The sequence below is a fragment of the Schistocerca americana genome, chromosome 10 (assembly GCF_021461395.2).
Source record: "Schistocerca americana isolate TAMUIC-IGC-003095 chromosome 10, iqSchAmer2.1, whole genome shotgun sequence".
Classification (NCBI taxonomy): Eukaryota; Metazoa; Arthropoda; class Insecta; order Orthoptera; family Acrididae; genus Schistocerca; species Schistocerca americana.
The window spans coordinates 91,219,575-91,243,440 of NC_060128.1; the positions used below are offsets into that span (position 1 = coordinate 91,219,575).

General features: G+C 37.7%; 1 protein-coding gene across 1 annotated transcript in view; it reads left to right on the forward strand.

Moving 5' to 3' along the window:
• Window positions 1–253: 253 nt before the first annotated feature.
• The window catches only part of LOC124552666 (F-box/LRR-repeat protein 7-like), a 101,162-nt gene continuing 77,549 nt past the window's right edge, over window positions 254–23,866 (forward strand). The window contains exons 1-2 of the mRNA XM_047126990.1: window positions 254–314; window positions 13,532–14,015. Of these exons, the coding sequence (XP_046982946.1) occupies window positions 13,624–14,015 (392 nt within the window). The 5' untranslated portion in view covers window positions 254–314; window positions 13,532–13,623. The remainder of the gene's footprint in view (window positions 315–13,531; window positions 14,016–23,866) is intronic.

Below are 23,866 nucleotides of genomic sequence, written 5' to 3' on the forward strand. Positions count from 1 at the left end.
CCCCTCGTCGATATGACACACAGTTTCACCAAACATGCAACACCAAAATTCGAAATTACACATCGCATTTCTTACTACTTGAATACATTCTGTAACACATTTCAACTGTACACTTATTAATCCAGTTGTTCTGAATCCAAACACTATCCATCAAGAGCGTTTTACGAATTAGGATAGTTACAATGCTTATGTGTTCTTTTATGTTGGCTGTCTTAGTGCGATACTCACTTGTTTTGTCACTGCGCGGTGACAGCATAAACTCCGCCGGTCAAATAGTGCTGTATGCGTTGAGTGCCGGTACGAGATTTTGTAGGGTTAGTACGCACTAGTCAATTTTGACGTTAGTTGACCAGAAATTTCTATCCCGAGACCAACCTTCCTGATACTGGAGGGTGCTTATCTCATGGCGTAAATATACATTCCATTACTTGGTAGAAAATCTCAGTGGGAGTGGTCACTATGGTTAAGTTCTTGATCTTTCATCTTGGAATTGTACAAAAAATGTAGTTTGGTCAATCGACTTCGCAGAAAAAGTGTGGTTATACTTGAATAAACTGGCACGAATGTCACTATTCGTAAAGTTGCGCAGCCTAGAGTTGTGGGGTAATCGATGAATATAAGGAAAGGCACCTCTACAATCTGTTGATTCCTGCGTTTACCAGCGGCAGTGAGATGGGCGTAACAACATGTAATGTACTAGCATTGTATTTGCACAGTTCCGGCATTACATAGGCATGTAACACTTTCCGTTGATCATTATTATTTTTTTCTGAAGTTACGTTTTACTTAAAAGCCGTTCAGGGACCTACGCTGAAGTGGGTGTAATTGCGGAGGCAACAAGATTGCAGTTCCCTTATGAAACAGCATTTGTATTTGACAAGGAAATAATAATCTGAATGACATTAGAAATTATTTTACCATTTTGTTCTGGTGGTTTGGCTTACAAATATTTTGTGTTAGTGTAGCCGTTGCTACATTATTACCGTTTACTTTATATTATGAGTGTTATGTTAGTTCGGCAAGTGTTTGGGAGTACATAGTCAACGAAATTCAAGTAGCAAGCAGTCTCCTTGCCTATCTGTAGTTAAGAGCTTAATTATTTACTAGCTGAGCGGCCACTGCTTCGCTGGCGTAGACTGTATCGTCAGCACGGATTTTTTTTGCATCTTTCGTTAATCGAATTTTTATGTTTACAAATTGCAGCACATTCTAAACTTTTCACGCTAATTAAAGCCATAGAAGCGTGGTCTTTTTCGAATGTATTTCTGACCAAAAGTCAAAGGTTTTTGTTAACCATGCCTTTTGCTTTTTGTTATATTTCCATACTAATTTTCATCCCTTAGCACATTTACACACATCTCTTTATATCCAACCGAGAAGTGAAATACGAATTTTCGTAGATTTAGCTTCCAATTTTTTAATGTAACGAAATATTTTTTAAAAAAATTTCATCCCCTATTTCATCCACTTTAGAGGTTGAATTTCCAAAAACAGTGAGAGGCATATTTTTTTTTAATTTCTAATCGAGAAGCAAGGTATCACTTTTCTAAGATTTAGCTTTAAAATTTTTTTCACAATGTAATATTTCATAAAACACTTCACCCTCACTTTCCACGGTGAAATTCAAATTTTATGTGTTTGTGTCAGAGATGCCAAATACAAATTTTCATAGATTTAGCTTCAAAAATCCTTGCATAATGAAATATTTCCATAAAAACTTTCGTCTCCTATTTCACCCCCATAGGGCTTGAATTTCCAAAAGCAAAGTCCCATAGTGCTCAGAGCCATTTTCCAAAATCAGTGAAACACACATTTTTTTAAATTTCTAATCAAGAAGACAAATTCAATTTTTCGTGGATGTAGCAGTAACAAGCCTTGCACAATGAAATATTTTCATAAAACATTTCATCCGCTATTCCACCCCTCAGGGGGTTGAATTTCTAAGAACACTGAAACACACCTTTTTTATTTGTTACGGAAATGTTAAATACCAATTTTTATAGATGGCACTTTAAAAATACTTGAGTAGTTCTTTAATAACAATTTATTTTTTAAAAAAATCATTTCATCCACTATTTCACCCCATAGGGGAAAAATTTGGGAAAATACTGGAACGTGTCTGTTTTTATTTCTGATAGAGAAAGCAAATACCAATCTTCGTAGGTCTACACTCAAAATTGCCTTAATAGCAACATATTTTCAAAAAACTTGTCATCCCATGTTTCAGACACTTAGGGCTGCGATTTCAGAAAATCGCTTCATAAACGATGCGTACAATACAAGATCAACACACTGCAAATTTCAAGTTTCCATCTGTAGTGGTTTGGACTGGGCAATGATGAGTTCAGTCAGTCAGTCAGTCAGTCAGTCAGTCAGTGAGTGAGTGAGTGAGTGAGTGAATCAATCAATTGGGACATTACCTTTCATATATATAGAGATTATTTTATTTATTCATCCTTATACAATAAATATTTTAAGGATGTTGTCCAAATGTACATGTAAATTTGTGGAAACCGTTTTAAGGAAATGGAAACATACAAATATGTGCACAAAAAAGTAAGATCAAAACAATATAAGTTCATACAATACATAGTGCAACTTTATATAGCTACATGTGTGCTCATGGTGTTACAAAGACATAGTCTGTTAGTCATCTAGGGCTTTACTTTTACCCTCATTAAACATTTTGTTCCTATATACACTAGGCTACAATAATGCAGTAAAGGTTTTACATCACACAACAGCTGTTCATTAGACATGCAAATATAATAAGAGTTTAGTAGCATAAGAAAGTATTTTCAATTTTGCCCTAATATAAATACTATCTCAAAATGTTAGTTGTACATAGTCATTTCCTGAGTAAAAACATTGTTAGAGTAGAATTTCGAAATTCTGCTCTAAAGTTGTTAAGAAAATGCAGTCAACAGGCTTTCGTTGTAGTCCTTCAGTATTGTACATATTGAAATGCTTGTATCATTCCCTGTGTGCCAAATTCGACATCCTTCTCCAGTGGCAAAGCCAGGTAGTAAATCACTTGTAACCCATAGCTACCTGCTCTGCAGGAATTAGTCTCAGTAAATGTTGCACAATTTTGCATTGTAAGTAGCTACTCAAAGAGACTTGGGCCTCTTTTGGTGCATCTGTACCAATGGCTAAGAGACTGGACTGTTGTGAACGCTGTGTGTCAAATGTTTCACGGTGCATGAAATGTGGAACATAGAAACATCCCAATCACTGTGAAATGTTTGTTGAGCAGATCCAAATGAAGACCTCTATATTTTTCTTCATTACTCAGCTATGAGAAGTGGGCTATTACCCAAGGGTGTGGTAGTGTTTATATTTTGGGGAAAAATCTGTATTTGGTGTAGTAGCCTAAAAGAGTGCAAACTGTAGTGATGTTGGATGAAACAGGTGTTTTGTAGTGAAAATTATTTTTCAGTATTTGGAAAGAGGAGGCAAGGGCAAGGTGTGATACAGTGTGTCATTGTATTGGACAGTTCCTTTGTCCTTCCTCAGATACTTTTGTTATCTTTTGTCACCTGGGGCTAGAACTTAATGTATTGCAAGGTACAATGACGTTTGGTACATTTTCAAGACTGTTGTACTGTGCAAGGTGGTAAATAGGCTGAAATATTTAAGTACATTTGGCTTTGTATGAAAATTTTCAGTGGCATGTTATCTGTGGTGTTTAATTTTATTAGTGTAGTGCATTTTTGTAATGGATAGTATTGCTAACAGAGTTTTGGTGAAAGTTCTGGGAAAATACTGATGCAACATTTTTGTGGTAATCATTTCCCTCTGAAAGTTTCCAAATTGACCAAAAAGTAAATATGTAAAATATTGGTACATCATAATGGACATTCAACAACTGTTAAACATTCTGAATGAACAAAATGCCCAAGCTTTTAGATCAACAGAAACCGCTAACAGGTGCCAGCCATTATTTCCCAAAGCTCCTACAGTTTTTGAGTCCTTCAAAGGTATGTTGTCCTCACCACATTAGCCTCATATTTTCAGTCATTATCTTCCAAAGTTTCGTTGTACTTGGTTGTTTGCACTGACAAAGAAAGAAATTGTGGGTATTCAGTGTATTAGTCTAATATCTTGGTTTGCTCTCAGCAGGAGAGTTTCATTTACTGTAATAGCTGTCAGGATGTTTCAAACTAGTTTAAACATAAAAGGACTGTCAGCTTGCCTTGTGGCACAAGTGTATTGTTATGAATGTCACAACACTGGGAAATTTTGATGTATTTGTACTAGCTAATGAATTGATGTTACACTTTAAAGGCCCTGGCCGTGTCATTATGCACAAGGAATGATGTATCAGAGTGTGAAACTCATTATGGTGTTTTGCTGGGATCAGGAGTAGTGTAACATAAAAGTTGCTGGTTTTGAAGAGTGATTTATCTGAACTCTTTCAGAGCTTGAATTTTTTCTGGAGGAAGGTATATTTTTCTGTATGCTGTAATGCTCTAAGGTGATTTCTTAATAATTCTATATGTAATATTTATACAATAATATGTGCCCATTTTCAAAATATACTTTGAACACTTGGCTTCTTTTTAGGGACTAAAATAACTAATTTTGAGATATTCACTGTTCATCCGGGATGTGGAGGAGGCCCTGTTGGCGGCGATAGAGAGCATTTGACTACAAATTGTTGCTCTCATGTCGGCACCAATGACTCCTGCCGTCTGGGTTCAGAGGTCATCCTCAGCTCATACAGGCAGTTGGTGAAGGCAAAAAGCCTTACTCGTGAGGTGGAATCTGAGCTAACTATTTGTAGTGTCATTCCCAGAACTGATCGTGGTCCTCTGGTTTGAAGCCAAGTGGAAGGCTTAAACCAGAGGCTCAGACGATTCTGCGGAGATATGGGGTGCAAATTTCTCTACCTCCACTATTGGGTGGAGAAATGTAGAGTCCCCCTGAATAGGTCAGACGTGCACTACACACAAGAAGCGGCTACAAGGGTAGTGGAGTACGTGTGGAGTGCACATGTGGGTTTTTTAAGTTAGAGAATTCCCTCCCTAGACCCGACAAGACGCCTCCTGAGATGCGACAAGGTAGCTGTAGGCAAAATGCAACAGGGAATGACAGTATTAATGTGGTAATAATAAACTGCAAGAGCGTCTATAGAAAGGTCCCAGAACTGTTCTCATTAATAAACGGTCACAATGCCCACATAGTACTAGGGATGGAAAGATGTAAACAGTAATGAAATTCTAAACCCAGATTGGAATGTATACTGCAGAGATCCGAAATGTGAAATAATTTGGGTGAAGGTTCTGGTTAAATCAGGCTCAAACATGGTAATTGGATGTCTCTATAGGCCCCCTCAGCCTTGCAGATGAACAAAAATTACATGAAGTGAAATGTAGTGTGAGGAGGGCTATGCGAGAGGAGTTCAATTTATTCAAAAGTAAAGTTCTATGTACTGACTTGGCAGAAAATCCTAAGAAATTTTGGTCTTATGTCAAAGTGGTAGGTGGATCAGAACAAAAAGTCCAGAACTCTGTGACCAAAATGGTACTGAAACAGAGGATGACAGACTAATGGCCGAAATACTAAATGTCTTTTTCCAAAGCTGTTTCACAGAGAAAGACTGCACTTAGTTCCTTCTCTAGTTGTTGCACAGATGACAAAATGGTAGATATCGAAATAGATGACAGAGGGATAGAAAAACAATTAAAATCACTCAGAAGAGGAAAGGCCACTGGACCTGATGGAATACCAGTTCAATTTTACACAGAATATGCGAAGGAACTTGCCTCCTTCTTGCAGCGGTGTACCGTAGGTTTCTAGAAGAGCACAGTGTTCCAAAAGACTGGAAAAGGTCGCAGGTCATCCTCATTTTCAAGAAGGGACATCGAACAGGTGTGCAGAACTGTAGACCTATATCTCTAATGTCGATCAGTTGTAGAATTTTGGAACACGTATTATGTTACTGTATAATGACTTTTCTGGAGACTAGAAATCTACTCTGTAGGAATCAGCATGGGTTTCAAAAAAGATGATCGTGTGAAACCCAGCTCGCGCTAGTCGTCCACGAGACTTGGAGGGCCATAGACACAGGTTTCTAGGTAGATGCTGTGATTCTTGGCTTCCGCAAGGCATTTGATACAACTCCCCATAGTCATTTAATGAACAAAGTGAGAGCATATGGACTATCAGACCAATTGTATGATTGAATTGAAGAGTTCCTAGATAACAGAACGCAGCATGTCATTCTCAATGGAGAGAAATCTTCCAAAGTAAGAGTGATTTTAGGGTGTGCCGCAGGGGAGTATCGTAGGACCGTTGCTATTCACAATGTATATAAATGACCTTGTGGATAACATTGGAAGTTCACTGAGGCTTTTTGCGGATGATGCTGTAGTATATCGAGAGGTTGTAACAGTGGAAAATTGTGCTGAAATGCAGGAGGACCTGCAACGAATTGAAGCATGGTGCAGGACAACTGAATCTCAATGTAGGCAAGTGTAATGTGCTGCGAATACACAGAAAGAAAGATCCTTTATCATTTAGCTACAATATAGGAGGTCAACAACTGGAAGCAGTTAATTCCATAAATTATCTGGGAGTACGCATTAGGAGTGATTTAAAATGGAATGACCATATAAAATTAATCAAGTCGGTAGAGCAGATGCCAGACTGAGATTCATTGGAAGAATCCTAAGGAAATGCAGTCCGAAAACAAAGGAAGTGGGTTACAGTACACTTGTTCGCCCACTGCTTGAATACTGCTCACTGGTGTGGGATCCGTACCAGATAGGGTGATAGAAGAGAGAGAGAAGATCCAATGGAGAGCAGCACGCTTTGTTACAGGATAATTTAGTGATCACAAAAGCATTATGGAGATGACAGATAAACTCCAGTGGAAGACTCTGCAAGAGAGACGCTCAGTAGCTCCGTACGGGCTTTTGTCGAAGTTTCGAGAACATACCTTCACCGAGGAGTCAAGCAGTATATTGCTCCCTCCTACGTATATCTCGCGAAGAGACCATGAGAGTAAAATCAGAGAGATTAGAGCCCATACAGAGGCATACCAACAATCCTTCTTTCCACGAAGAATACGAGACTGGAATAGAAGGGAGAACCCATAGAGGTACTCAAGGTACCCTCCGCCACTCACCATCAGGTGGCTTGCGGAGTGTGGATGTAGATGTAGATGTAGATGTAGATGTGATCATGATACTGATCATTCAAGAATCACTGTGCAAAATAATACTAAATTGTGCTGTGGAATATAACTAATCAAACATTTCTGTGTATTCTGGTGGTCATAAGCTGCTGTGCACTGCCACACTGACTTCGACACTTTAATTGTGTAAGCCCGGCAGTTGGCAGCACTTGTATACGATAAAAAAATTGGTCTTTTGCAAATGAGCACATGTTTCCACTGGAGAAAAATGTTTCTGTTGAAACTAAGAGACATTATATTTTAATGTACCCTGCTGCAGCCAGTGGGTGTGAAAGGGTTAGTGGCTGCTGTGGTATCACATTTTGGTGCATATGATCACAGTTCTGTTGTTAGTTGCTGAAGCTGAGGAAGGACAATGTTTTTTTTGTCTCTTTTTGTAATCTTTATTTAAATGCACCATTTTTATGTGAACAAACTTAATGCAAGGACCCTATAAAAATTGCTATTTCATGCAACTAAACAAGCACAACAAATGAATGGTTGGTGTACTAGAAGAGCTGCACTATTAGTATTTGCTGATATCCTCTGGAAATGGAAACCACGATTTACTCGAATATGTTTGTGGAAAGTTGTGTGCAGGAAGTAAGGAGTTGAACAGTGTTTCACAATTGCCATGTGAATATGAGACAGGAAGGGGACAGATACACACAAAGCTCCTTATTGAATGATGCATAAACGTCAGGTGAAGAACCCAAGCCATCGGTACGTGCTTTGAAATATGTCGTCATACGGACAGATGTGAAAATCACAGCTGCAAAATACTAATGGGAATTCTTTACAGACGAATGGAAAAAGTGGTAGAAGCCGACCTCGGGGAGGATCAGTTTGGATTCCGTAGAAATGTTGGAACATGTGAGGCAATACTGACCCTACGACTTATCTTAGAAGAAAGATAAGGAAAGGCAAACCTACGTTTCTAGCATTTGTAGACTTAGAGAAAGCTTTTGACAATGTTGACTGGAATACTCTCTTTCAAATTCTGAAGGTGGCAGGGGTAAAATACAGGGAGCGAAGGGCCATTTACAATTTGTACAGAAATCAGATGGCAGTTATAAGAGTCGAGGGACATGAAAGGGAAGCAGTGTTTGGGAAGGGAGTGAGACAGGGTTGTAGTCTCTCCCCGATGTTATTCAATCTGTATATTGAGCAAGCAGTAAAGGAAACAAAACAAAAGTTCGGAGTAGCAAAGGACTTGGAAGAGCAGTTGAATGGAATGGAGTGTCTTGAAAGGAGGGTATAAGATGAACATCAACAAAAGCAAAACGAGGATAATGGAATGTAGTCGAATTAAGTCGGGTGATGCTGAGGGAATTAGATTAGGAAATGAGACACTTAAAGTAGTAAAGGAGTTTTATTATTTGGGGAGCAAAATAACTGATGATGGTCGAAGTAGAGAGGATATAAAATGTAGACTGGCAATAGCAAGGAATGCGTTTCTGAAGAAGAGAAATTTGTTAACATCGAGTATGGATTTAAGTGTCAGGAAGTCTTTTCTGAAAGTATTTGTATGGAGTGTAGCCACGTATGGAAGTGAAACATGGACGATAAATGGTTTGGACAAGAAGGGAATAGAAGCTTTCGAAATGTGGTGCTACAGAAGAATGCTGAAAATTAGATGGGTATATCACGTAACTAATTAGGAGGTATTGAATACGATTGGGGAGAAGAGGAGTTTGTGGTACAACTTGACAAGAAGAAGGGATCGCTTGGTAGGACATGTTCTGAGGCATCAAGGGATCACAAATGTAGCTTTGGAGGGCAGCATGGAGGGTAAAAATCGTAGAGGGAGACCAAGAGACGAATACACTAAGCAGATTCGGAAGGATGTAGTTTGCAGTAGGTACTGGGAGATGAAGCAGCTTGTACAGGATAGAGTAGCATGGAGAGCTGGATCAAACCAGTATCAGGACTGAAGACCACAACAACAACACCATTTGTTAATTGAGCTGCCATACAAAAGTAACAATAATTCACAGGGTTTGATGGTTCTCGCCAGATCATGGATAGAGAGCCAATGGAAAATCTTTTACATTTCAACCACGAGTGAAGACTCGAGACACAAGGTATCGACGTACATGAGAAGCCCAGAGCTTGTCCCGGCCCTGATTTCACAGCCAAAATACAGCCATTCGTAATATGCAGCATTATTGGCCACCTTTGCAATTTCAATGTTGCCTGTCTGCAAATGTAGCAAAAATTGTCGACACTGTTTACACATCTTGTGATGTAACAAAATAAAAGTGATGTTGTTATTCAATGGAAAAGTTGGAATTTGAGATTTCACTTACTGTTTTATCAATCACAATTGGCGTAAGAATCGTTGATTGACCATTGTCATAAAATATTGCATTATGAAATGTGAACAGTCTTTAATTGCAGTTTCGCGTGGCTTGAAGCAGTCACAGCTTGCGTGCTATTGATTAAGAAATTGCATTATCGTCTTTCTAATTACTTCATGATCGTAGATACGATCATACCCGGTCGTGAAGTTATTCTTATTACAAAACAATTTCCTAAGGGACCAGAAAGTTCTTAAGGACGTGAAAGCAACTGTAACATCACACAAAAGGGAAATTCAATATTAAAGCTGATGCAAGAAGACGATAAAACAGTTTTCTTTTTGTCAGTGTAACACACACATTGGACTGCTGATCTTGGTGTCTGTAATCTTAGTAAAACGCATAATTAAAATGAAAATAATACTTAGGATATGATAGGAATGAGCACTGCTAAATGATCCAATATTTCCAGAACAAATATTTATTATAACTAAAACATACATCGTACCTTAATCTTAGTACTACAATGACGGTAGATTTTTATGTCCGTTTCATGTCCATTGAGTGCTCTTTTATATAGTCATTGTTCTCTTGAGTCGCTCATGCGTCGTCATGATAAGTTATAACAGTGCTTCTTTTCACACTCCACTCAAACTTAGAGGTAACACGTTTTTATTTATTTAGTAAAAAATTAGATCAGACCGCCACAAATCTGCGTCCGTCTTACTTAAGAAAAACAGGAAAAGTGTTTAGCACTCAAGGCTTCATTTGTTCTCCAGCGAACAAAATAATGAAGGATCACATATCTATCCGTATTCTTCTGTTTATGTTGCCGCCCAAAGATGACGAATTACTTTATTTAGGAAATTCCACCGTCGCTATGCGATGTCTTATTATACATTAATCATTCTTTATAAACAAGTATTTGCCTTCTGGCTGAAAGTATTAACTATTTGCTGTTTTAATGAAGCCAAAAATAGCGAATATCACAATCTGTGAGGGATATTGAATCACATGAATTACGATCACTATATGCACTAACAACACTTCCATAACACATTGTTCCAGCACACACACACAGAACACAGCTTGTAACAGACTGAAACTATGCTTAACTGAAACATGCTCCACTTCTCCCTTTCTCTTTCCTTTCACCTTGTTGCTATGAGCCTGGGTGAAAAATAACAACAAATTAGGCACAGCTATTGTTGCCTGAAACTTCATTGCTCTGCCTGTCATCAGCGGAATTTTGAAACATTTATGGGAAGGTATTGACAATGAATGGTAATAAAATATAATACAGTAGAGCGTCGATTATCCGAAGTAATTGGGGTCATGGGTGTTCAGAAAACTGGTTTGTTCAGATAATCGAACTGTACATGTTTATTTGCCAAAAAGAAGTACTGTACAGTAAATTTATTCATAAAAACAGGCATCTCTGTTAGTATTACAAAGTAACATACAAAGGCAACTTCAGTAGGAATATATAGTATGTGGCACAGTTTATTAAACAAAAATATATACATATTACATACACATTTTGCATGAACAATACACACAGTATATAAAATTAACATTTAAAAAAATCCTTTATTTTGGTCTGTCTAAGCAAGCCTACATGCTTACGAGCAGCTAAGTCACGTACTTCTTTCATTACAGATATCTGAAACTGCTCACTTTCATCTTGGGCTTCAAACCATCGCAAGGCAGTATTTAAACAAGTGAATGCTTCAGAAGCTGTTGGTATACTTTCATCTTTATCAGTGATGACGGTTACAATCTCACTGTCCTGCATGATTTGGTGTCCTGGATCTGCACATCGATATTCATCCATTCATGAACGCCTTCTTCATCACATTCGTGGCAATCTATTTCTTTTAGCATACCGAGAATTTCGGACATATCATTCTGTTCGTCATTTTCAATCATACCTTGTGAATTTTCATCTGTGTCCAAAATTTTATTCCAGGCTTTCTTCAAATTCTCTTCCTTTACACTATTCCATGCTGCGCTGATCATGTAGGACGCGTCTTTCAAGTCAATATTTTTATGATTTCTTAAGAGACGTTCTTCTCCATCCTCTTCTCTTTCTAACAATAACTTACGCAACAATTATTTCCTGTAATATCGTTTGAAAGTCTCTAATACGCCTTGATCCATGGGCTGTAATAATGAAGTTACGTTAGGTGGAAGAAATATTACCTTTATGAACTCGTCTTTTTCGTTTAAAATATCACATGACGGATGAGTTGGTGCATTGTCAAGGAGAAATAGTGTTTTCTCCCTCTTCCCATTCTTTAGATGATGAGCTTTTACAGAGGGTACGAAAACGTCCAGAAACCACTTCATAAAAATCGTACTATCCATCTAGGCACAACAGGCAAGGCTGACATATTAACGCGCCTGAAACAACGCGGTTTTTTACTTTTACCAATGACGAACATAGGCAGTCGGTGACTTCCAGTAGCATTAGCACGAGCCAAAGCTGTAATACAGTCCTTGCTTGTTTTAGGACCAGGTGCTGCTAATTCATGACGTGAAACAAGAGTTTTTCTCGGTAAAGCTTTCCAGTTTTGTCAGCATGGTAAAAGTTTTCGAGAGCATAATCTTCTTCCCTTAGTTTGACTTTGAAAGAATCAGCTGCCCCATTAGAAGCAATGTTCCGCCAGCGGTGGCCCAGTGCGGTGACTACTGTGGGAAACTTGGTTTGGGAGTGAGGGGGATGGTGGACGGTAGGGTGCGAGAGTAACAGGTGCGAGTGAGTACACAGCTCGGTTAAGCGGTCGTTCGGTTGACCGACGTTCGGATGATCGACGCTCTACTGTAATAATTAAATGCAACCTGTTTAACTCGTAAATGAGAGTTAATTCAAGTTTTTCATTGTTGTTTTCATTATAAGTGGTGGTGTTATAGTTAACAAACATTTATTTGATCCCAGGTTTTTTTTAAACTGATGGCTACAGTAATTAATGGAAGAAATGAACACAAATGGAATCTATGTAAAGCATCATAAGTTACATTGTATTGCTAGGTGGGAAACTCAATATTAGCCGTCCCATATAGCAGTTGTAGCAGTCTTCCGGGAAAGGCCACTTCCCCCACCATGGAAACTGCTAGCTTTTTAGTTTACTGACATACTTTAATGACACCAGTTTCTGTTAACATGGTATCACAGTGTTAACAAATGCTTACATATTTTTGCTCATAAGAATTAAGTAGGGTGATGCTGAGGGAATTAGATTAGGAAATGAGACACTTAAAGTAGTAAAGGAGTTTTGCTATTTGGGGAGCAAAATAACTGATGATGGTCGAAGTAGAGAGGATATAAAATGTAGACTGGCAATGGCAAGGAAAGTGTTTCTGAAGAAGAGAAATTTGTTAACATCAAGTATAGATTTAAGTGTCAGGAAGTCATTATTGAAAGTATTTGTATGGAGTGTAGCCATGTTTGGAAGTGAAACGTGGACGGTAAATAGTTTAGACAAGAAGAGAATAGAAGCTTTCGAAATGTGGTGCTACAGAAGAATGCTGAAGATTAGATGGGTAGATCACATAACTAATGAGGAGGTATTGAATAGGGTTGGGGAGAAGAGGAGTTTGTGGCACAACTTGACTAGAAGAAGGGATCGGTTGGTAGGACATCGAGGGATCGCGAATTTAGTATTGGAGGACAGCGTGGAGGGTAAAAATCGTAGAGGGAGACCAAGAGATGAATACACTAAGCAGATTCAGAAGGATGTAGGTTGCAGGAGGTACTGGGAGATGAAGAGGCTTGCACGGGATAGAGTAGCATGGAGAGCTGCATCAAACCAGTCTCAGGACTGGAGACCACAACAAGAACAACAAGAACTTATTTCAAAGATGGTTCTCTAGTCCTGTAATTTGTGTGTGTGTGTGTGTGTGTGTGTGTGTGTGTGTGTGTGTGTGTGTGTTATATTATGTTATGTTAACATTATGGGCATTTGTGAGAAACTCAATCTACATATTTATATAACTGGTAGGTTTATAATACACATTTGGGCATTCATTTTTTTTTCTATGTTTCTTTCAGTTCCTGCAAGTGTACACACAGACATCTGCGTGACAACCCCTTGCTCAGCACCTTCTAACACCCAAAGGTCTGAAGGCACTCTTGGCAGCGAAATGGCTTCGGGATATGATCACAGTATTGGATTCCGCATGGTTGATGAATACCTTGCATTATATTGGAGCGGTGCTTCACCTGCAATTCCTCCATACTTTCTCCCGTCTGCTCAAAAAAATGCCAGCAACACGTATTCCGAGTCAAATGCGTCTGCAAATAATTTGAACTCGCAGCAGTCAAAAGCTGCAGTTTCTGGCGTGGCTGACAGCAAACCACCCTCCACAGGCTCCTGGCAAATGAGCATTGATGACTTTCCTGATGAGATACTGATAAAGATCTTCTCTCACATGTCTTTCAATGAGCTGGTACGTGTGGTACGGAAAGTGTGTCCTCGTTGGAAAAGGCTGTCGCAGGATTCGGAGTTGTGGGCTGACAAAGAATATCATATCGGGTAAGAAATCCACTAGTATATAAAATCTGTGCAGTTTTTCTGCATGAAAGAAATATGATAAGGTGATATCTTTATTTCTTATTTTCATTTTAGATCATTGCAGCATTCTGGTTTTATATTCTAAGGCATTCTACTTTTAAAATTATGTAATGAAACTAATATTTATTTTGAATTCAGTATATTTTGTATTTTTTATGTGTTGTGTAAATGTGACAGTGATACCTGGGTTGCAGATGCTATTAGTGAAAAATTATCTACTGTATCATTAATCTTGTTCTCTGTCACTTCTGAACGAGAGCCTGTAGCAGGCATTTTCCTCCCCCCACCCCTAATCTGTATTTGAGCATTATCCATTTATTTTTCTTGCCCTCTTTTTATGACAACAGAAATCTAGAAAATTGTGAAAAGATCAGGGACTGAGTGTGCAGTTGGAATTTCTTTCTGCCTAGCTCCATTTGCTACACTTTTCTGAATTGGAGCAAAACATACCACTTCAGAAGAAAAAAGAAAAAGAACTGCAAAGTTTCCTATCGGAGTTTTGTTCTAGAGCAACTGAGGAGTGTTATCTTCTAAATATATGTAAAAAATCAGGAAGTGTTGAAGAACATGATACAATCCATCAGTTTTGCCCAATGACACTGCCAACAAGTATGGTAGTTGTGATATATGATCACGCACATTTGTCACAGTGGCAGGATGTTTGCATGCATATGGAGATTTTGAATACTTCTGGACCTATAGTATACATAAAAACAAAGAAGCTGTAACTTACCAAACGAAAGTGTTGGTATGTTGATAGAGACAATAAAAACAATAAAAAACACACACATAAATTTCTAGCTTTCGCAACCCAAGGTTGCTTCGTCGGGAAAGAGGGAAGGAGAGGGAAAGACGAAAGGATGTGGGTTTTAAGGGACAGGGTAAGGAGTCATTCCAATCCCGGGAGTGGAAAGACTTACCTTAGGGGGGAAAAAGGACAGGTATACACTCGCGCGCACACACACACATATCCATCCGCACATACACAGACACAAGCATACATTTGTAAAGGCAAAGAGTTTGGGCAGAGATGTCAGTCGAGGCAGAAGTAAAGAGGCAAAGATGTTGTTGAAAGACAGGTGAGGTATGAGCGGCGGCAACTTGAAATTAGCGGAGGTTGAGGCCTGGCGGATAACGAGAAGAGAGGATATATTGAAGGGCAAGTTCCCATCTCCGGAGTTCTGACAGGTTGGTATGTCAGTGTTTAGATTGATTTTTGAAACTAAAGGAAAATACTAAGTGCATGATCCAGTTATTTCACCAAACGTGTAATGATTTTCTGACTACAAACAAGTGTTGTTTGACAACAGATGTTCCCTCACTTAGGAGCAATGCTGTTTTTCTAAAAAAAGAGTTTGAGGGTACTCCGACATTGGATATAATGCATCGAAAATTACTTATAACTGAAGCATGGGATACCACCCGTCTGCTTTAGCCATGACGTCATCAACATGTCGAACTACAAAAAAAAAAAAAAAAATGGTATCGGACTCTTCACTTGACTTTACGCAAAGAAACCATTTCTTCTTTTCTGGAACCACCTGAAGATGACACAGATACTGTACCCCAACACTGTGCAATGTTCATGCCTTGTTTATTTCTTTCTACACCCAAACTTCCTACTTCTTTGCAAATTCTGCAGCCAAGTTTTTTGTTTGAAACGATCAACCAGTCATTTTTCTCACAAAATGCAATTTCTTGTTCCAAAGTCTAACATTCTGGATGATCATTTAGTTTTCTATCACACACACATTCATTCACTGCATTTTCACACGTAAGTTCAGTGCTCAGGTTTACACTTTCACTTTTGTCATCCACTGATGTTGAACTTCCTGGCTTTTCACTCGCAGACGAGTTATTGACAGTTTTTGGTATTTTAGATGCAGGAGAACAAGTAAAATAGTTTGTTAGTTTTCTGCTCATCTCTCACCTCCAACTTAACTTACAAGTTGCAACGAAACACAGGGCACACTGTAAAACTTTGCACAACCAACAAGAACGGAACAGCAAATGCAAACGAATAAAGAACAACAAAACAAAGATGGCAGTGAATCGCGAAGGATCGTGGTAGCGGGACCGTAGAGACATCTGTCAGTATCTCAGCGTTTGAGCGTACGCATATCCGTTTAGCACTGCCATCGCTCACTATTAGCGGTCGAGGGCACTACACGCTTGCCGAACTGGCTGCCAGCGATTCAGTTGTCGAGAACGGTTGCCGTAGCTTAGAAATGCTTGAAACAGTCAATGACATCGCTTTTCCCACCAAAAACTGCACTGGTAGCGTTCGTATTGCAATTACCAACACTAAAAATGAAGTAAAAAATTTACGTCCGTGAAATAAATCTTTGGCACTCTTCCAAGTTCTCAACATCATAAAAAAATTACTTTGTCAACAAAAAAGTTTAGGGGTACGCATCCCCCAGCGTTCCCCCAGAAAAACAGCACTGCTTAGGAGAACATCTGCATACTGTCTGTCATACACTGCTATAGCTTTGTGATGGTTATGCAACCACCTTCATACACCTCCATAGAATGAGACTTCTTAAAGAAAAAACATAGTGATTTTAAAGTAATTATCCTTTTGTAATTTCAGTTCCAACTTCTATAACGTTTTTCATCACTCTAGTTCATTTTATAGCTCACTTTACATACAGTGGCTTAAGTCTCCTGGCCCTCTCTATAATTACAATATTGTTAAATAGCTGTCGTAGTAAAAGAATAATAAATTCTGTCTGTGCACACAAGACATAAAATGGATTAAAGCAATTGTCAGGGCACAAGCGCTAGATCTATTTCATTAAGACTGCACATAATGAAAATCAGTAGTTGAAAATATCACTATCTTAATTTTGTAGTAGTAGTACCCAGTAGCAGCAGCAGCAGCAGTTATTGCTGCTCCTGTTGTTGTTATTGTTGCTTGTTGTCCTGAAATAAAATGTGCTATGATTTTGCCGAGGGGGTTCCTGCTTCTTGGAAATTTTAAACAACAATATGGTAATCTTCTTACTCTTAATATTTGGTTGTAATTCTTTCATCCAACAGAATCATCAGTAATGCAGTTCTGTTGTGTTCTCAAAATAATGTAATCAAGTAAAAATGAAATCACTTCAAAATGAAACACTCTTTGAAATTACCATAGTATGTATTCTCTCTCTCTCTCTCTCTCTCTCTCTCTCTCTCTCTCTCTCTCTCGAATAAGCACATAATTATTTTCACATTTCTTCATACATTGACAGTATGTTGCACATGGATGCAATGGAGACAAGTTGAAGATTTGCCTCTTTATACATTTTGCTCTGGTATTTGAGCAAATAGAAAAATATGTGAAAATGAAGTTTCAAATGACTTTAAATTCTCTCTTATTGAGCAGTGGAGCAACAGTCATTGTTGATGATGGTGTGCATCCTTCCCACTGCATCTGATACGGATATACAAAGGATGCAGTGATTTCAGAATATAATTGGCTCCTGAAGTTTTTACCATTTACGAGCTGTAGTAATTTAACATCACCATCACTTCTGTACAGATTTTATCTGACAGAAGCAAGAGTAGCAGATTCACAGTTCGGAGACAATGGCCATATCATACATAATTTACACTTGCTGAACATGGTCACAAGTCACAGTTAAATGATCCACAGATAACATCAGAGATGCTCTTTGCTTATAGCAAAATGAAATCAGTGGCAGAACAGGAATTGCGTTTGGCACATTGTCTGTCTGTACCATGATCTGCTGAGCTCATGGTTGCAGTTAGCTTTTCTGAAATAAATATTACAAAAACCATAAGTCACATACAATTTAATAATTGTGGAGAGAACATTTATCTATAAGTGGAAACAAGAATGTAAACCTTTAACATATTTAATTATAAATCAAAGCTATATCTACTATGGAGAGACCTACACAGACTGTCTGCTCAGTTAGACAGAGACAAGAAAAGAAGTGAGTTTAAATTTCCTGAGAGAAGCTTCGCGCTTCAGTTGTTTCAAACTCATATGAAAATACAGTTCCATCAAATCATTTCATCCACAGTGTGATTTTTCTGATTTTGTTGGTGTGAATTTACAGTTTATACATGTTTAATTACACTTTTCTTAGAAAATTTGAAACATTTCTTTAATAAAAGAGTGCACATTCATGCAAGAAAATTATTTTGAAATACTTTTATACTAAAAAGGGTATGACAATCTTCAAGTAATGCTTCGTTTCCCATGTCAGGTCAATAACACAGTTAAAAAAAAAAAACTTGTCCCCTCCACAGCTCACTACCAACCTCTCAGAGAGAGAAACATAAACCAGTGACATAAAAATCTTACTTAGACAGACCGTAGAGTATCATTTGTATCGAAATTTGTCACAGATGAAATATTTGTAGAATAGTTAACATTGAACAAAAAATTACAGTGAGTTTTTAACAACTTTTTATGTTAACATCAAAATTCTCTTCTGATAACTGGCAAATGGAAACATTTAGTTACGTATGATAGTCAGTGTTTCTCCTTGGTAACTCGAAAATGCAAAGACTTCCGCTTTCAGAAATAAAAGGAGACAAACAAACGTGACATAAGAAATATGAGTCCCCAAACATAGAAATAAATTGATAAACTGTCATTGACAAAATTGATTTACCAATGTTACAAAATATTATAAGAGCAAAATATGTATTGGGTTGTACGTTAGTTATAGCCGTACTGCCATGCACTATACTCCAGATACCCTCCCCTCTCCCACAATACCATGCCCAAATTTGCACAAGACTGTAGGATCCTATGAATTATAGTTTCTCCTTTACATTAATTTCTATCTTCAGTTAATTAACCAGATTTTAAATGTGAAAAAATATAACTTGCTTATATCAGATAATTTCATATTCTCTAAGTTGATAACAGCATAGGAACATATTTATAAAAGTAGTACAAAAATATTTTACTGGCGTTCCTAATCTTTATGATATCAAAGTTCCTAAGAATTGAGAAGCTTAAGTAATAATTCTGTTGGGTGGTCTTTTGAAGAAACCATAAAAAAATGTGACACTGGTTTAAATCTCGTTATATTTTCTTTCAGTGTAAATTTCTTATTGACTCACATAGTTGTCGAAGTACAAAGCAAATGGTACTTGGAATTTTATCCAGTCAGTAAGAAAAAATTATTTATGTTCCTCAAGAACAGCGATGATTCTCTAGTAACTTCACACCTGGCAAATTCCTTTGCAATAAATCTGATTTCGTTTTCTGTTGGAAATATGAACAGTAACTACATGTTACTATCTTCAACGTTCATGGCTTTTCTCAATTTTTAACATTTGTACCATGAAATAATTTGAATTACTAATATGAAATCGCTGTATTAACCTATGACATTGACTTACTTCTACATAATTCTTTGCACGATACAGAAGAAAGAATGACAGTAGAAGATATTTTGCAAAAGATAAGTAGATGAGTCAGAGAAAAACATGCAGTATAGAAATCAAAACCACTTAAATTGTACTGCAAGAGCATTCGATCCCTGGATTTCTTAATCCCATGTCACACAAAGTTCATGTGGAACACTGAGGGAATATTTGCGAGTCTGTTCCCAAGACTACTGACAAATGAGGCTTGGGAACACAATAAGACAGACAGAAAAAGTATGTATGCATCACAGGGATCTCTGCTTCTGAAACATTGCTGTAAATTTTTGTTTAATGTTTACATTCCCAAGAATTCTAATAAATGAGACTTGGGTACTCCATATGACAATAACAATAAGAAATATTTGTGATTTGTAGTGACAAATGTGGTTTCTCGCATGGGTGAATAGTACCTAATTGAAATATGGCTTTGTTCAAATGTAAGTTTTATTGAAATGCCACAGCTTAGATGAGAAGTGTGTTTTTAGTTTGAGAGTACATTATGTACCATGCATGCAGCTCAAAATATGAATACTTCTGGAGTGGACAGTATGATTTTCAAATTCTGAGAAAAGTTTTCCTTGTTTTCTGAAAGGTTATAAATTTATAAAAAATCAGAATTTTATCAGATACATGCCTTAGTCAAAATTCTTTATTCTTTCTAAAATTTGTGTATCTTGGATATGTATAACTTCCAGATTTTTTTATTTTCTGTAATTTTCTTTTTGCTATTTCCTTGTTTAAATGGGATCACTGTATTTACTTGCATCAATTAAAATCCTCTCTTCTTGATTTTTTTACTAATTTACTTTGTTTCACAGTAGCCCCTGTAATTTTCACTCCCATGAAGTGCATTTCCAGAAAGACATTCTACGCAGAAGTTTTCTCTTCTTCCTTCTATTCAGTCTTTCCCATTTATGATTGTGTCCCTAAATTTATCTGAAATTCCACAAGTAGTTGTTTTAATTTTTACTTAATTGCATTTGAAGTGGAGCTAAATTATAACGAATGGATAGCATCTGAGGAGGGAGTCATTTCATTGAAATAAAAGCATAAAAAATAAAAGTACCTTCAAGGAACTTCCCTCTTTTTCTTATTTATTTCTATGCCTCTTAAACAAGTGAAGTGTGGAATATCCACATAACTTGGATATGGCATCAGACTTTGCTACACTGACTGCTTGTAGTTTGTCATACATAGCATGTGAAATGTAACCTCAGTTTAGGCAGACAGCATTTCCACTCCTAACAACAGTGGCAGACAATTTATTTTGCTACACAAGATATTGTGGAAATATTAATCTTTAATTTTATCTGTGGGATCCTGAGAAAGCATAAAAATTTCGAATTTTAGTTTTTGAAGCTTGATTGCCACAATTACTGCAGGATGTTCTATTACAACTGCTAAAGAGTGACACAGAAGCTAAAAATTTCATATAGACATATGCCCTATTCCAAATGATTTCTGAGATAGCACACAATGTTAAGTTTGCTTACTTATCTTGGATAACTCTTCCTCTAGTGAAACCATGTCACATTACAAAGTTAAACTACATTAAATACTTTACAAGAAAGGGCCTATTCATTTTATTCATTTCCTCTCTAGAACTACCGTATTTACTCGAATCAAAGCTGCACTTTTTTTTCAGTTTTTGTAATCCAAAAAACTGCATGCGGCTTAGAATCGAGTGCAAAGTAAGCGGAAGTTCTGAAAAATGTTGGTAGGTGCCATCACAACTAACTTCTGCCGTCGAATATATGTAGCGCTACACAGGCGTGCTTTGCAGGCACAAAGATAAATACTGGCACCAAAACCTCTGCGTCGGTAAACAAATTTAAAAAAAAAAAGTGGAAGACGAGCTTTTCTCTCTGCCCCGAATTTCGACCACTGCATTTTCGTACATTATCCAACAAAGTAAATACAAATTCCATATTGTTCATCTTCGAATGTAGCAGCATTTCACTGTACTATAAAAATCCGACTGGCAAGACTGTTTGGGATGTTTGTCAATATGGCCAACTACGTTCTCAATTTTTTCATACCTGTGACGAGAGATGGTTGCTAATAGGAACTTTTATGAATTATGAATCACATGCAGCATTCTCTTCACCATAAGAATAATACGAATATAAACATTTTGCCACGTATTCTTTCGTGTTTGCTGCTACTTCATTTAAATTCTGTCTGTCTAATAAACTACAAAACCAGAGTGAGACTACAGCAAATGTGGAAGAATATATGTATCATGTCATGTTTATATTTGTATTATTCTTATGCCTAATAGTGATACAGTCAGAAATGAAGCACGACAATTGACTAGACTTTTAAATCTAAGATTACTCTAATTTCTCTGCAGAATGTAATACACTAAAGAGGCATCTGCAAAGATTTTCAAACACAGAAAAATTTTCGCTAAACTCTCGTTTAGAACATCTTCTATCATACGCAGTGCTTGTTGATCATTATCAAAGAAAGCAGCTGTGTAAGTAACAACAAATGACAGTCTCTTGCCATTGTTTCGCTAATGAGACGTTTTTCTCTTTTTTTTTTTAATTGTAAACCGCGGCAGCACGCACAAAAGCAAGCTATGCCACAAGCGGCGACAGGCCGTAAAACTCATTATCAGAATGCGACAAACAATGCACGACACAGTACAGTAATGCATTTTGAGCTTAGAGTGACATAAACACCTATAACAAAGACCGGCACTTATCAGATCAAAGTAAAATAAGCAATCAATTCAAACCAGACGAAGCACGTGAAAAAGGAAGGGTACCCATATAAATACGGACGGAGCCCCTGACGCATAGCAGTGGCTACCTGGTAAAGCTTAACTGCTAAGCTTATGAATCGAACTGAACTACTCTGTATCGTCATTCATTCGACCTAAATTGTGTCTCATATTACAATAGACCAACTTTGTTTCGATTTGGAGGTGCGGCGTAAAACTTTTCTCTCCCCTTGAATTTTGAGTCTCAAATTTCAGGTGCGGCTTGGATTCGGGATTTTTTTTTTTTCACCCTTGATTTAGAGTCTCATTTTTCAGGTGCGGCTTAGATTCGAGTGCAGCTTACATTTGAGTAAATACGGTAATAGTTTGTGCACAGAGAGTGAGAGGATACCGAAAATGTCGGTTGGCCACATGCGCTGTACCTTAGGTAGTGTCCCGACTTCATAGATGACAAAGTGTCCTGTATCAAATTGTTTGTATTGCTGTCTTCAGCACTATTGGTGTACATTGTAAACAATAATGATGATCTGTATACTACAGAAAATAAATAACAATATACATGAAATATGTTCTATCTTGGAAACCATTCGGAAGAGTACATATGTCCATATGGTGTTTTGTTGGGACTGTATGGACCACGATAGATGACAGTGAACCCGAGGCGTCGTACTGTTGCAGATGTCACAGTTCTCGTGTGTGGTTACAGTATTTACACGAATCTAAGCCACACTCTAATCTAAGCCGCACCTGAAAAATGAGACTCGAAATCGAGGAAAAAAAATTTTTTCGAATCTAAGCCGCACCTGAAATTTGAGACTCGAAATTCAAGGGGGAGAAACGTTTTAGACCACACCTCTAAACCGAAACAAAGTTGGTCCATTGTAATAGGAGACAATTTAGGTTGAATGAATGACGACACAGCTACAGTAGTTTGGTGCGTGTGGTAAACTTAGCAGTTAAGCATTACCACATAGTCATTACTATGCGTCAGGCGCTCCGTCCGTATTTATACTAGAGAGCCTTTTTCACATGCTTCATCTGGTTTGAATTGATTGCTTATTTTTCTTTGATTTGATAAGTGCCATTCTCTTTGTTATAGGTGTTTACGTCACTCTAAGCTCAAAATGCATTATGGTACTGTGCCATGCATTGTTTGTCGCATTCTGATCATGCGTGTTTATGGCCTGTCACCGCTTGCGGCTTGGCTTGCTTTTGTGCACGCTACCGCCGCTTACAATTAAAAAAGAGAGGAATCGTCTCATTAGCGAAACAATGGCAAGAGACTGCTATTTGTTGTCACTTACACTGCCGCTTTCTTTGATAATGATCAACAAGCACCAAATAATAGACTACATATGATAGATGTTCTGAACGAAAGTTTAGTGAAAATTTTTCTCCGTTTGAAAATTTTTGCAGACGCCTCTTTAGTACATTACATTCTGCACAGAAATAAGTCATCTTAGGTTTAAAAATCTAGTCAGTTGCCGTCCTTTATTTCTGACTGTATCACTATTCAGCATATGAATAATGCGAATATAAACATGACATGATATGTATATTCGCCGGCCGGAGTGGCCGAGCGGTTAAAGGCGCAAGAGTCTGGAACCGCACGACCGCTACGGTCGCAGGTTCGAATCCTGCCTCGGGCATGGATGTGTGTGATGTCCTTAGGTTAGTTAGGTTTAAG